General features: G+C 43.5%; 5 protein-coding genes across 5 annotated transcripts; 2 read left to right on the plus strand and 3 right to left on the minus strand.

The window, feature by feature from the left end:
* Positions 1-265: 265 nt before the first annotated feature.
* SLH1 (RNA helicase) lies at positions 266-6,085 on the plus strand (the record flags this gene model as incomplete). The annotated part of the gene is made up of 1 exon (XM_022821906.1): positions 266-6,085. One exon carries the CDS (start codon positions 266-268, stop codon positions 6,083-6,085), a length of 5,820 nt encoding a protein of 1,939 aa, XP_022674008.1.
* A 46-nt stretch (positions 6,086-6,131) lies between these two features.
* On the minus strand, positions 6,132-6,827 carry EFG1 (Efg1p; the record flags this gene model as incomplete). Its single annotated transcript, XM_022821918.1, has 1 exon — positions 6,132-6,827. The coding sequence occupies one exon, from the start codon at positions 6,825-6,827 to the stop codon at positions 6,132-6,134; it is 696 nt and encodes a 231-aa protein (XP_022674009.1).
* A 609-nt stretch (positions 6,828-7,436) lies between these two features.
* Positions 7,437-8,003, minus strand: GSR1 (Gsr1p; the record flags this gene model as incomplete). Its single annotated transcript, XM_022821929.1, has 1 exon — positions 7,437-8,003. The coding sequence occupies one exon, from the start codon at positions 8,001-8,003 to the stop codon at positions 7,437-7,439; it is 567 nt and encodes a 188-aa protein (XP_022674010.1).
* A 459-nt stretch (positions 8,004-8,462) lies between these two features.
* Positions 8,463-10,124, minus strand: LCB1 (serine C-palmitoyltransferase LCB1; the record flags this gene model as incomplete). The annotated part of the gene is made up of 1 exon (XM_022821940.1): positions 8,463-10,124. One exon carries the CDS (start codon positions 10,122-10,124, stop codon positions 8,463-8,465), a length of 1,662 nt encoding a protein of 553 aa, XP_022674011.1.
* A 1,099-nt stretch (positions 10,125-11,223) lies between these two features.
* PRC1 (carboxypeptidase C PRC1) lies at positions 11,224-12,846 on the plus strand (the record flags this gene model as incomplete). Its single annotated transcript, XM_022821951.1, has 1 exon — positions 11,224-12,846. One exon carries the CDS (start codon positions 11,224-11,226, stop codon positions 12,844-12,846), a length of 1,623 nt encoding a protein of 540 aa, XP_022674012.1.
* Positions 12,847-12,954: the final 108 nt, after the last annotated feature.

Here is a 12,954-nt window from a genome sequence, read left to right on the forward strand (position 1 = left end):
AGGTATTTTATTTTTTCAGCGATCATAACGATTTTGGCCTTTAATAATACTGTTAAAACCTTTGAAAAGGACATCGGTTAGCAAAAGTTCAACTTTGAAGAGGCCATTGACCACCAACAAGTGACCAAACGGACATAAAAGGCTCTAGTTTGGTATAATAGGAACCGGTGTGTATATTGGTCGGATTTGTTTTCCAATTTTTAGCACTATGAGCACTGCATATTCGGTTCATTCTGTGGGCTCTTATATGAAAGCGATGGAGGTAATGGTTGAATCCGTACAATCATTCCCTCCATTGGAGAATTATATGGTACCAGAGGTTGATAATGAGTTAGAAGATGATACGGTTAATAATAATGGAGATAAATTGCTAGTTATGTCTCAGGATAGGAATGAATGGGATGAGATATTTGATCAATTTTCCAACCTTTCTTCTGAGAGGTTGCAGAAGTTGATAAGCAATAAGCACTCTACATCGAACGCGCAGTCGCAAATATTTAAGGAACTGTTTAGGTTGCTTGATCAGGTGGAATCGGATTTCCCTAGGGATCAGTTACTTGAGCAGTTGATTGAACTTTTGCGGAATAATGAAAGCACTGGGACTGCAGACCAAGATCTCTTCGACTATTTGGGAGCCGAGAACATTGAATTGATTTCGTTTTTGTTAGAGCATCAGGACGTGTTAAAACAGATGCCAGTTCCTAGTGCTTCTGGTAATGATGCTGATGATGGCAGCAGGTTTATGACGGAAGAAGATATTAGAGCGCAAGTGATGATGAATAGAGAGAAGGGCAAAAATGCGAAGTTAGCCCCAATGCAGAAAAGAGTACGGTACCCCCATGTGTTCAGACAATATGAGGATGGTGGATCCTCGATGCTATCGTTTGCTGGTCAAAAATTTGCTCTTCCTATTGGAAGCACAAGAGCGACGTTCCAAACCCATGAAGAAATCACCATACCCTGTGCCACACCAAGAAAAAATTTCAACGTACCGTTGGTAAAAGTTAGCGATTTAGATGAGTACTGCCGTAAAGTATTTGAATACGAGTATTTGAATAAAGTCCAGTCTTTGGTTTACCCGGTGGCATATAATACAAATGGTAATATGTTAATTTGTGCACCTACCGGTGCTGGTAAAACTGATATTGCCCTATTAACAATCCTTAATACCATAAAGCAGTTTTCGATGATAAACGAAGAAGGTGGATTTGACATCCAATATGATGACTTTAAGATCATATACGTGGCTCCTCTAAAAGCGTTGGCTGCTGAAATTACGGACAAGTTTGCTCGTAAGCTTGCGGTATTTGATATTAAGGTTAGGGAACTTACTGGTGATATGCAACTAAGTAAAAAAGAGATCTTAGATACGCAGGTTATTGTGACCACTCCGGAAAAGTGGGATGTGGTAACACGTAAGGCTAGTGGGGATAATGACCTTACCTCAAAGGTGAAACTACTAATTTTAGATGAAGTGCATTTGCTTCATGAAGATAGAGGATCTGTCATTGAGAGTTTAGTTGCTCGTACACTTAGACAGGTCGAAAGTTCACAAACTATGATCCGTATTCTTGGTCTTTCGGCTACACTACCAAACTTCGTGGATGTTGCTGATTTCTTAGGTGTCAATAGAAACGTCGGTATGTTCTATTTTGATCAATCTTTCAGACCCAAATCTCTTGAACAACATCTAATAGGATGTAGAGGTAAAGCCGGAAGTAAACAATGTAGAGAAAACACAGACAAAGTGGCATACGAAAAGGCTGCCGAAATGAGAAGGCTTGGCAATCAAGTAATGATTTTCGTCCATTCAAGAAAGGATACGGTGAAAACTGCAAGAACGATGATTAGTATGGCAAGAGATTTCCATGAGATGGAATTATTTACTAGCGACGATCCATCAGCCTCTTTCTTCAAAAAAGAATTATCAAAACAGAAGGATAAGGATTTGAAAGAACTCTTTCAGTCCGGGTTTGGTGTTCATCACGCAGGTATGTCTCGTTCGGATCGTAACATTACGGAGAAAATGTTCAAGAGTGGTGCAATCAATGTTCTTGTGTGTACTGCAACATTAGCTTGGGGTGTTAATTTACCTGCAGATTGTGTTATTATCAAGGGTACACAAGTTTACGATTCCAAGAAGGGTGGGTATACAGATCTTGGTATTTCTGATGTTATTCAAATTTTTGGTCGTGCTGGTAGACCTGGTTTCGGTGCGGAATTCGGTACTGCATACTTATGTACTTCTAACGACCGTTTAGACCATTATGTTGACCTCATCACTCAGCAGCATCCTATAGAATCCAGATTAGGTGCGAAGATTGTTGACAATTTGAACGCTGAAATATCTCTTGGAACAGTTACTAACGTTGAAGAAGGTGTAAAATGGTTAGGTTACACTTATATGTTTGTTAGAATGAGACAAAATCCTTTCACATATGGTATCGACTGGGAAGAAATTATTAACGACCCTCAATTATACGATAAAAGAAGACAAATTATTATTACAGCTGCTCGTCGTTTGCACTCATTGCAAATGATTGTTTTTGACGAAGTTTCCATGCACTTTATTCCAAAAGATTTAGGGAGAATTGCTTCCGAGTTCTATTTATTAAATGAATCTGTGGAGATATTCAACCAAATATCAGACCCTAGAGCTACTGAGGCTGATGTGTTAGCCATGATTAGTATGAGTAGTGAATTTGATTCTATTAAATTCAGAGAAGAGGAATCCGGAGAGCTCAAAAAATTATTGGACACTGCAGTAGAATGTCAGGTATCTGGTGATGTCGACAGTTCTGCTGGTAAGACGAATGTCTTACTTCAAGCTTATGTGTCACAAAGTAGAATCAATGATTCTGCACTAAACTCCGATGCCAATTATATCGCGCAAAACTCTGCTAGAATTTGTAGAGCTCTTTTGTTTATTGGTATCAATAGGAGATGGGGTACATTCTCTAGGGTTATGCTAGACATTTGTAAGTCTATTGAGAAAAGAATGTGGGCATTTGATCATCCTTTATGTCAATTTCATTTGCCAGACACTGTACTAAGAAATATAAAGGAAAAGAATCCTAGCATGGAGATGTTATTGGATATGGACTCTCGCGAATTAGCAGACCTTGTTCATAATCAAAAAATGGGAGGTAAACTTTACAGAATCATCTCACGTTTCCCTAGAATCGATATTGATGCAGAAATATTCCCAATCACTACCAATGTTATGAGAATACATATTTCTTTATCTCCAAACTTTGAATGGGATTATCATGTTCATGGTGATGCTCAATTCTTTTGGGTGTTTGTGGAAGAATCCAACCAATCAAGTATTCTTCATTTTGAAAAGTTCATTTTAAATAAAAGACAGTTGAGCAATCCTCATGAAATGGACTTCATGATTCCTCTTTCAGATCCTTTACCACCTCAAGTCGTCGTGAGAGTGATATCGGATACCTGGATTGGTTGTGAAACAACACATACAATTTCATTCCAACATTTGATCAGGCCGCATAACGAGACACTTCAAACAAGGCTACAAAAGCTCAACCCTCTACCAACAACAGCTTTAAAGAATCCATTGATCGAATCGATATATCCTTTCAAATACTTTAACCCAATGCAGACGATGGTTTTCCATACATTGTACCATTCTAATGTTAGTACTTTTGTGGGTTCTCCAACGGGTTCCGGTAAAACTGTTGTTGCAGAGTTAGCCATATGGCATGCATTCAGAGATTTCCCAGGGAGTAAAGTCGTTTACATTGCTCCAATGAAAGCCCTTGTAAGGGAAAGAGTGGATGACTGGAGAAAAAGAATTACTCCAGTAACAGGAGATAGGATCGTTGAATTGACTGGTGATTCTGTTCCAGATCCCCAAGATATAAGGGATGCAACGATCGTAATCACAACTCCAGAAAAGTTTGATGGTATCTCTCGTAACTGGCAAACGAGAAAGTTCGTTCAGAATGTATCATTGGTAATAATGGATGAAATTCATTTATTGGCCAGTGATCGTGGTCCAATCTTGGAGATGATTGTCAGTCGTATGAACTATATCTCTTCTCAAACGAAGAAACCTGTTAGACTCTTGGGTATGTCTACCGCAGTTTCAAATGCATTTGATTTAGCAAGTTGGCTAGGTGTTAAAGAAAACGGATTATACAATTTCCCATCTAGTGTTCGTCCAGTTCCTTTGAAAATGTATATTGATGGCTTCCCAGACAATCTCAACTTTTGTCCCCTAATGAAAACAATGAACAAACCAGCTTTCATGGCCATTAAACAACATTCTCCAGAAAAACCTGTTTTAATCTTCGTGGCGTCACGTCGTCAAACTAGATTAACTGCTTTAGACTTGATCCACCTTTGTGGTATGGAAGATAACCCTCGTAGGTTCTTGCATATTGACGATGAAGAAGAATTACAGTATTATATTTCAAAAGTTAAAGATGATACTTTAAAGCTTTCATTACAATTTGGTATTGGGTCACATCATGCTGGTTTGGTTGAGAGCGATCGTGAAATATCACATCAGCTCTTCCAAAAGAGTAAAATTCAAATATTGGTTGCCACTTCTACGTTGGCTTGGGGTGTTAATCTTCCTGCCCATCTAGTTATCATAAAGGGTACCCAATTCTTTGATGCGAAGATTGAGGGTTATAGAGACATGGATTTGACTGATATTCTCCAAATGATGGGTAGAGCAGGTAGACCTGCTTATGATACATCTGGTACTGCTATTGTATACACTAAGGAATCCAAAAAGATGTTTTATAAACATTTCTTGAATGTCGGTTTCCCAGTTGAATCATCCTTGCATAAAGTGCTTGATGACCATATGGGTGCTGAAATTGCATCTGGCACTATAGGTACTAAGCAAGAAGCACTTGACTTTTTGAACTGGACATTCTTATTCAGAAGGGCACACCATAACCCTACGTACTATGGTATTACTGATGACACGACTACAGCTGGTGTCAATAAATACTTAAGTGAACTTGTTAACCAAACTCTCGAAAATCTTGAGGAATCCTCATGTGTGGAGATATACGGCTCTAACATCTATGCAACTCCATTTTTGAGTATATCGTCTTACTACTATATTTCGCATAAGACTCTTCGTACTCTTTTGAAGCACATCAACAAGAATGCAACCTTCCAAGATGCTTTGAAATGGCTCTCACTTGCAGTGGAATATAATGAGCTTCCAGTGAGAAACGGTGAAATTATTATGAATGTGGAAATGTCAGCTCAATCTAGGTACTCTGTTGAGTCAACGTTTGTGGATGATCTTGAGTTACCAATGTGGGATCCTCATGTGAAAGCATTCTTGTTGTTACAAGCTTACCTAAGTCGTGCTGAGTTGCCAATTGTAGATTACCATCAGGATACTGTTTCTGTGCTTGACCAGTCTTTGCGTATATTGCAAGCATACGTTGATGTTGCTGCTGAGTTGGGATACTTCAAAACAGTGTTAACATTAATAAGGGTTATGCAATGTATAAAGCAGGGCTGTTGGTACGAGGATGATCCACTATCACTATTGCCAGGAGCACAATTGAAGAGAGATAACAATATTGCGTTTGGTGATGACGGGTGGCCATTATCAGAAAAGGAAGGCTATAAGATGAATTTGGAATCATTGGCAAGGCTTGAGAGTACCAATAAAGGTAAACTGAAGAGCATTATGAGCAGACACTATAAGGTTGACGCTACACACCAAAATAAGATGATGAAGACAGTTTCTAGGCTACCTATTCTCGATGATATCGAGTTTGCACCACAGCACAATAGCGAATCGCTGGTTATGACAGCCACTCATCACAACAGGATACCCAAAGATTTCACAATTTATTGCTCGAAATATCCAAAGACTCAAAGAGAGTTATGGTTTGCAATTGGGTACGTTGGCGACGAGCTATTTATGCTAAAGAGGTGCCAACCAAGGCCGAGCGCCCACGGTAAAGGCGGTTTGAGCTTCGACTTTGTCATTCCAGAAGAGGTTCGTGGACGTGAAGTAGACTTTGTTTTAATCAACGATGCCTTGGACATCAAGTATCACATGAAGCACAAACTTTTACCTTAGTCTATATAGATATATAGATAAATATATATATACATATACGAGTTGCTTACTCGAAGAAATCGTCTTCTTCCTCTTCTACGCCTTGGTTGTCCAAGTCTCTCTCCATAGCCTCTTCTTGCACTTGTTCCTCCTCCAACATCACACCAGTACTGTCCTTATTCAACCTCTTACCCTTGATGATATCTTCCAAAGACACCGGTAGAGTACCCTCGTCAAGCTGTTTAGCCACGAGACTACGGAACTCCGCTCTCTTGGCGTTAGTCTGCTCGACACCCTTGCGTTCTTCCTCAGACATCTTCTCAACAGAATCAGATGTAGCCGGATACAACGCAATGTACTTGCTCAATCTAGGGAAATTCACCACATAACACAAATCTATCGTTGCCTCGCGTAGCTCTTTCTGCAATTCCTTGTCCTCAGGCTGCGCAAGCACCTTCTTCGAAGCCTGCTTGTACTTACGCATCGCCTTCTTGCGCTCGAAAAACCGCACCATATGATATTTCTTCGCATTCTTACGCCCTATCTGTCTCAACTCAGCTTCTTTCAACTCAAACTTCAAACCTTCAAGCATACGCTCCTTCTCCACAATCACTGTGTCCGGCAATACGTCCCTTCTCTTCTGGAGAAGCCTCTCAACATTCCGGATTTGCTTCTTGATCTTATTCGCTCCAGCACCAATAACACTAGCTAATTGCAAAGAAGAATCGTGTCTTTGTCTGGGACGTTTCGACTTAGGGTTCATATTACTAATTTTATGCGTTACTGAGTACTACTGGCTAGCTGTCAATGAGTAACTGCCCTCTTTATCTCTCTTATTTCCTCTTCATTTTGTTCATGCGATGAGATGAGATGAGATGAGATTCTTTTCACCATGTTGATACATTTCTTTTTGCTTGAGATGAGCCAGCCAAAGACGTAACCAAAAGACATGGCATAACCAGAAAACATGGCATAACCCAAAGGCAGAGCCAACGGCCGCTAGCCAGCTAGCGGGACGGATGTGGACGGTCGCTTGGGAATCCAAATATTACACGTTATACACCTCAGCCAGTATATAAACATACAAAATGTATATAGACATATAAAATAAAAGATAGAAAAAAAACCAGAAGTCCATCCTACTGCAAAAAGGGTATTCGAGGGAAGGTCCCGCGGGCGCGTCCCGCGTTTGAGGGGCGTCCCGCCAGACGTCTTGATAGGACAGCTTTGAATATATATATAAATTGACCATAGAGCTTGACAATAACGACAGTTATTATTGTTAATAATTATTTTTTTTGTTGTTTTACGTTTTACGTTTTATTTCTTTGCTTGAAGATAGACAGACAAGCAAGCAGCCAGCGAGTCTGCCTCAATCCTTCTTCTTTCTGCCAAACAGACCACGCTTCTTCTTCTTCTTCTTCTCGCCGTCAACTGCTGGCGCCGGAGGCTGGTACACACCCTGCTGGTACGAAGTGTTCATATTGTCATGGTAACCACCAGCCGCACCGCCAGCCGCACCGCCAGTATACCCAGCAAACCCAGGCTTCACCCGGAACCCGTACTGCGGCGTCTCCAGCTGCTGTGCCCACGTAGGATCCCCAGAAATAGAGTACTCAAACCCTCTAATAGTATCCATAGGACGCTCGTCACGTGCTCTCAATGGATTTGAAACATCTGGCTCACGAATTGGAGCCCCAAACACATCCCTCAACTCCCCAGAATTCAAATAAGACTGTCTGTTCACGTTCTCCTGGAACTGGTCCGCTGCCTGCTCAAACGGCTGTGCCTCCTGAACTGCCTCGAGAATAGGATCATGCACATTCGCTGTCCGCACTTTCAAGTGCTCACGATCTTGTTTCGTAATCTTAACTTCCGCCGAACCACCAGACCCATTGCTTCCAGATCCTCCACGACTATGTCTTTTGAATACACCCATCTTTGCCAACTGATTATCTTCTCGATATTGCCTGCTCTTTACCCCTCTAATCTCCTTTTAATCCTTTTGCAAATGTGGTGTGTACCAGAATAACATTGTTTAAGCTTCAAGCATTCATCTTTTATGCAAACGAAGCTTTTTCGTTTGATTTCTAAAAAAAAATTCCTGGGTCGAGAAATGCCTAGACGGGGGCGCAGGGGAGGGGTCTAGCCAAGCCCGAAAATGTTACGTCTCTCGAGCAACGGCATTCTCGAGGTCGAGGTCGAGGCGTTGAGAGTGGCCGGCGTTGGGACTGGCCTTCGGCCAGCCAACGCCTGGCTTGGTGGCATACACCAGCTCTTGCACATTGGGATATGTATAAGTATGGTATATACATACATATATATATATATATATATATACATACATACATATGTGTATACACATATGTATGTATGTCTCCTCCTGCTCCCCCCTCGCCTATGCACACACCTTGACGATGGCAGCCTTGACGACTTTGAAGGCCTCGTAGAGCTGGACGTCGTCCATGGCTGCGTTGCAGCATATGCTGATGTTGGGGGCAAGCGGTAGCGTTTCCTGCTTTAGAATTACGGCATCTCTTGAGATCAAGACGTTGCCCTCTTCGAGCGCAACGTCGACAATCTGCTGTAGGAACTTCTCCTCTTGTTCCCAGGCCTCAACGTAGTGGTCCGAAATGCAGTGTTGCTGTTGGTACTGGGACTCCTGGAAGATGGACTCGATGGTGGAGTTGAATCTGGCAAGACGTTCTTCGTCCGTGAGCTTGAAATGTAGCACGCTCGAGTCCGGATGCGACGTTACCTCGATGATTTTGTTTAGCTGCTCGTCGTGCTGGAACCAGTCGTGTAGGTTGTTGGCTAGCTGTTGTAGTTTCAGCACCGCAGAGTTGTCCTGGTCCATTAGTTTGAGCACCGCGGACGCGGTGCGCACCGCGTAAGGTGGTAGCGACGCAGAGAAACAGTATGCATTCGAGCCGATACGCTGGTGGCGGGCCATCACGCTGTCTCCCAGTACGAACCCACCTGTGGTACCAATCGCGGTAGCAAGCGACCCCACGGTGATGTCGATTGTCGAGGCACGGCTCACGTTGTAGTACTCGGCAAGGCCACGGCCCGTGCGGCCCAATACACCGATCGAGAATGTCTCGTCCACAAACAAACGGTACTTGTACGTATTCTTCAAACGGACTAACTCGGGCAATGGAGCGATCTCACCGGTACGGTGGAAAATCCCCTCCGTGACGATGAACTTACGTGGGATCGCAGGAAGCTTCTCCTTCTTCTCGGCCTCGTCCAACTCGTGCAACAAATTCTCCAACGACGCCATGTCGTTGTGCTTGTAGTAGTACACCGTGGATCTGCTCAATTGCAACGCGTTTTGCGAGCTCAATGAGATCTTATCGTCAGCAACAATTACGTCACCACGCTTCGTGAATGCTGGAATGACACTCGAGGACACACAAAAGTCTTGTCCGTAGAGCACGGAGCTTTCCGTGCCAAAGAACGCCGCTAGATCGTACTCCAAGTTGTAGTGCACGTCCTCGTTACCGTAGAACCCAGCAGGACCGCACGACCCGACACCGTAGTTCTTGATCGTGTCCTTGGCGACTTGCATCACCGATGGATGTGCCGTCAATTGGAGGAAGTTGAACGAACACAAGTTAAACACCGACGCATACGCTTCTTTCCCATTGTCACGCGTAATATCCACCACATTACGTGGCCCACTACCTTCACACACTGGGATCTTCGCCAACCTCCACTCGGTCCGCTTATCAGGCATCACAATCGGTTCAGGCTGCCATTCCTCGATCAAATTGTCGATCTCACGCTCGCTCAACTTGGGCTGGTCCACAGCTCCCTTCTTCTTGGGCTTGCTGAGGAAGTACACAATACTGTAGATCATCAATAGTGCCTCCACAAACGTCCTGTATGGGTCATCTTGGTGCGATTTCTTCACATAATCAATGATGTAATGTGCTCCTGGAATCAGCTTGAACGTCTTAATAAAGTAGAACCAAATGTATGAAGCAGAGCTCACAATCGCACTGGGCACCGGAATGCTGTTGGGAAGCACCTCAGGCACTTCTTGAGGGTCAATCATCTCCTTTGTGCCAATGGTGAAAACTAATTTTTGGTGGTATTAAAACAGAAAAGAGAGAAAAAACGGCCAATGGGGCTCACTGAACTGGTCCAAACGGAGATCTATGCTATTCTATCGGATGCACAATCTCTCAATCAGTACGCACTAGCTGCCAAAACGATCGTGATAGGGCCTGTTGCGGTCCTTTCTCAATTTTCTTCTTGTCTTGAAATGTTGTATGTTATTGTATATCTTGTATATATCTCGTGTAATACAATAACAAAAGTGATATATATTGTTTTAATTTTACAGTGAGGAAGCGGGAGGGAAAGTAGCAAGAGGAGGGGGGCCAAAGGGGGCCAGCAGCTGCTGGTCCTGACCATCTACCAGTGGCACGGCATGACACGGCATGGCATGGCACGGCTTGGCTTGATCCTAGAGTCAGAGTTAGAGTTACAGACAGGGATCTGCAGTGGATGGTGCGGTGCGGTGTGTGGGTGTTCCTCAATACACAGACCGATATGGTCACGTGCTGTTCTCCGGGTAATACCTTTCGTACGCGGTGATATTAATGTGGTCACCCGGAGTTATCACGTGATACAAATTGGAAGGAGAAAAACCCAGCGAAGCATCCCCCGGGTAACACCGGAGTAGGGGGCAAGTACAGAAAAAAAAAATAAAAAGGAACTGCCGCCGTTACCCCCCTGAAAAATTGCCGCCACCCTTCTTTTTACCCCCTGAGAATTCATATATAAAAGGAGCAAAATAGGGAGTAAACAAAGTATAGATTTTATCTCTTCTTTCTTCCCAGATACAGGTTGAATAATTAACCGCTGAACTTATTTTGGAACACATTTGTTTTGTTTTGGGATAACTCAATACTGACTAACTGTAACTGCATTGAGGAACTTTTGTGTCAAAGTAAGTATAGGTGAGGTAAGTGGCTGCAAAAAAAATTGGGCCCCGTTTGCGAATTAAGTGGTTTTTTTTTTTTTGTGTGTGGACTATATATATAGTGTAAAGCAAACTAAACTGAAACTAAACTGAAACCCCCGGTCAGAGCTATAACTAGATTAGATTAGCGCTAGAAGCTGAATAAAGAAAATAGAAAACAGTAATAATGAGAGGCTCTGGTGTTTTGCAGGCCCTAGCGGTAGCTAGCTGCGCTAGCTACGCTTCTGCGTTTACTGTGCAGGATAAGTTGCACGGACAAACTGTGTTGGACAAGGCGGTTGATGCGTTGGGATTGGACGCGTCTGAGCTTTTGAGGTCGCTTCCGGGCCATTTAAAGACGGCTTGGAACGAAATGGGTATGTTGTATCCTCAGGAAGCCAGCCAGTTGGAGTTTGTTTCCAAGCCCAAGGGGAAGATTGTCAAGCACGACAAGTGGGACCATGTTGTGAGGCCAGAGAGCTTTGTGTCTACGGCTAGCGTCAACAACGACAACGTCGGGAACTACCAGTTGCGTGTGAAGAAGATCAAGGACCCTAAGGTGCTTGGCGTGGACCCCGACGTGAAGCAGTACTCTGGTTACTTGGACGTTGAAGACGAGGACAAGCACTTCTTCTACTGGTTCTTTGAGTCCAGAAACGACCCCAAGAACGACCCTGTTATCTTGTGGTTGAACGGTGGGCCAGGGTGTTCCTCTTTGACTGGTTTGTTCTTCGAATTGGGTCCATCTTCCATTGGCGAAGAGGTGAAGCCAATTTACAACCCACACTCTTGGAACAGCAACGCTTCCGTTATCTTCTTGGACCAGCCAGTCAACGTTGGTTACTCTTACTCTTCATCAGAAGGTGTCTCAAACACTGTTGCTGCAGGTAAGGACGTGTATGCGTTCTTGCAATTGTTCTTCCAGCAATTCCCCGAGTACGCCTCTGGCCAAGATTTCCACATTGCTGGTGAATCTTATGCGGGCCACTACATCCCTGTGTTTGCTACAGAGATTTTGTCGCACCCACAAGAGGAACGTTCTTTCAACTTGACCTCTGTTTTGATCGGTAACGGTTTGACCGACCCCTTGAGCCAGTACCCTGAGTACGAGCCTATGGCTTGTGGTCAAGGTGGTGAGCCATCTGTGTTGGACGAGGAGCAATGTGAAAACATGTTGGAAACGCTACCCAGATGTCTAAACTTGATTCAATCTTGCTACGAATACGAATCTGTTTGGTCATGTGTGCCAGCCTCCATCTACTGTAACAACGCTCAAATGGGTCCATACCAAAACACAGGTAAGAACGTGTACGACATCCGTAAGGAGTGCAAGGGCAACCTATGCTACGACGAGATGAAATACATGGACGAGTACTTGAACCTGGACTACGTCAAGGAGGCCGTGGGTGCCGAAGTCGACAACTACGAGTCCTGTAACTTCGACATCAACAGAAACTTCTTGTTTGCCGGTGACTGGATGAAGCCATACCACAAGCACGTTGCCGAATTGTTGGACCAAGACTTGCCTGTTCTAATCTACGCTGGTGACAAGGATTTCATCTGCAACTGGTTGGGTAACAAGGCATGGACCGATGTGCTTCCATACAAGGATGCCGAAGAGTTTGCCAAGCAACCAGTCAAGAAGTGGGTCACCTCTGTCGGTGAGCACGCTGGTACCGTCAAGAATTTCGACAAGTTCACCTTCTTGAGAGTGTACGGTGCTGGCCACATGGTGCCATTCGACCAACCAGAGAACTCCTTGGAGATGGTCAACGACTGGGTCAACGGCAAGTTTGACTTCAAGCACTAGCTATAGCAGAACAACAACAACAACAACAACAACAATTACGAACAGACAGACTTTTATATTGTATCTAAAGTAGTCAAAATAAAAACATACTTATCATACTCTTTCCTT

This window comes from Kluyveromyces marxianus, chromosome 1, assembly GCF_001417885.1.
Source record: "Kluyveromyces marxianus DMKU3-1042 DNA, complete genome, chromosome 1".
Classification (NCBI taxonomy): Eukaryota; Fungi; Ascomycota; class Saccharomycetes; order Saccharomycetales; family Saccharomycetaceae; genus Kluyveromyces; species Kluyveromyces marxianus.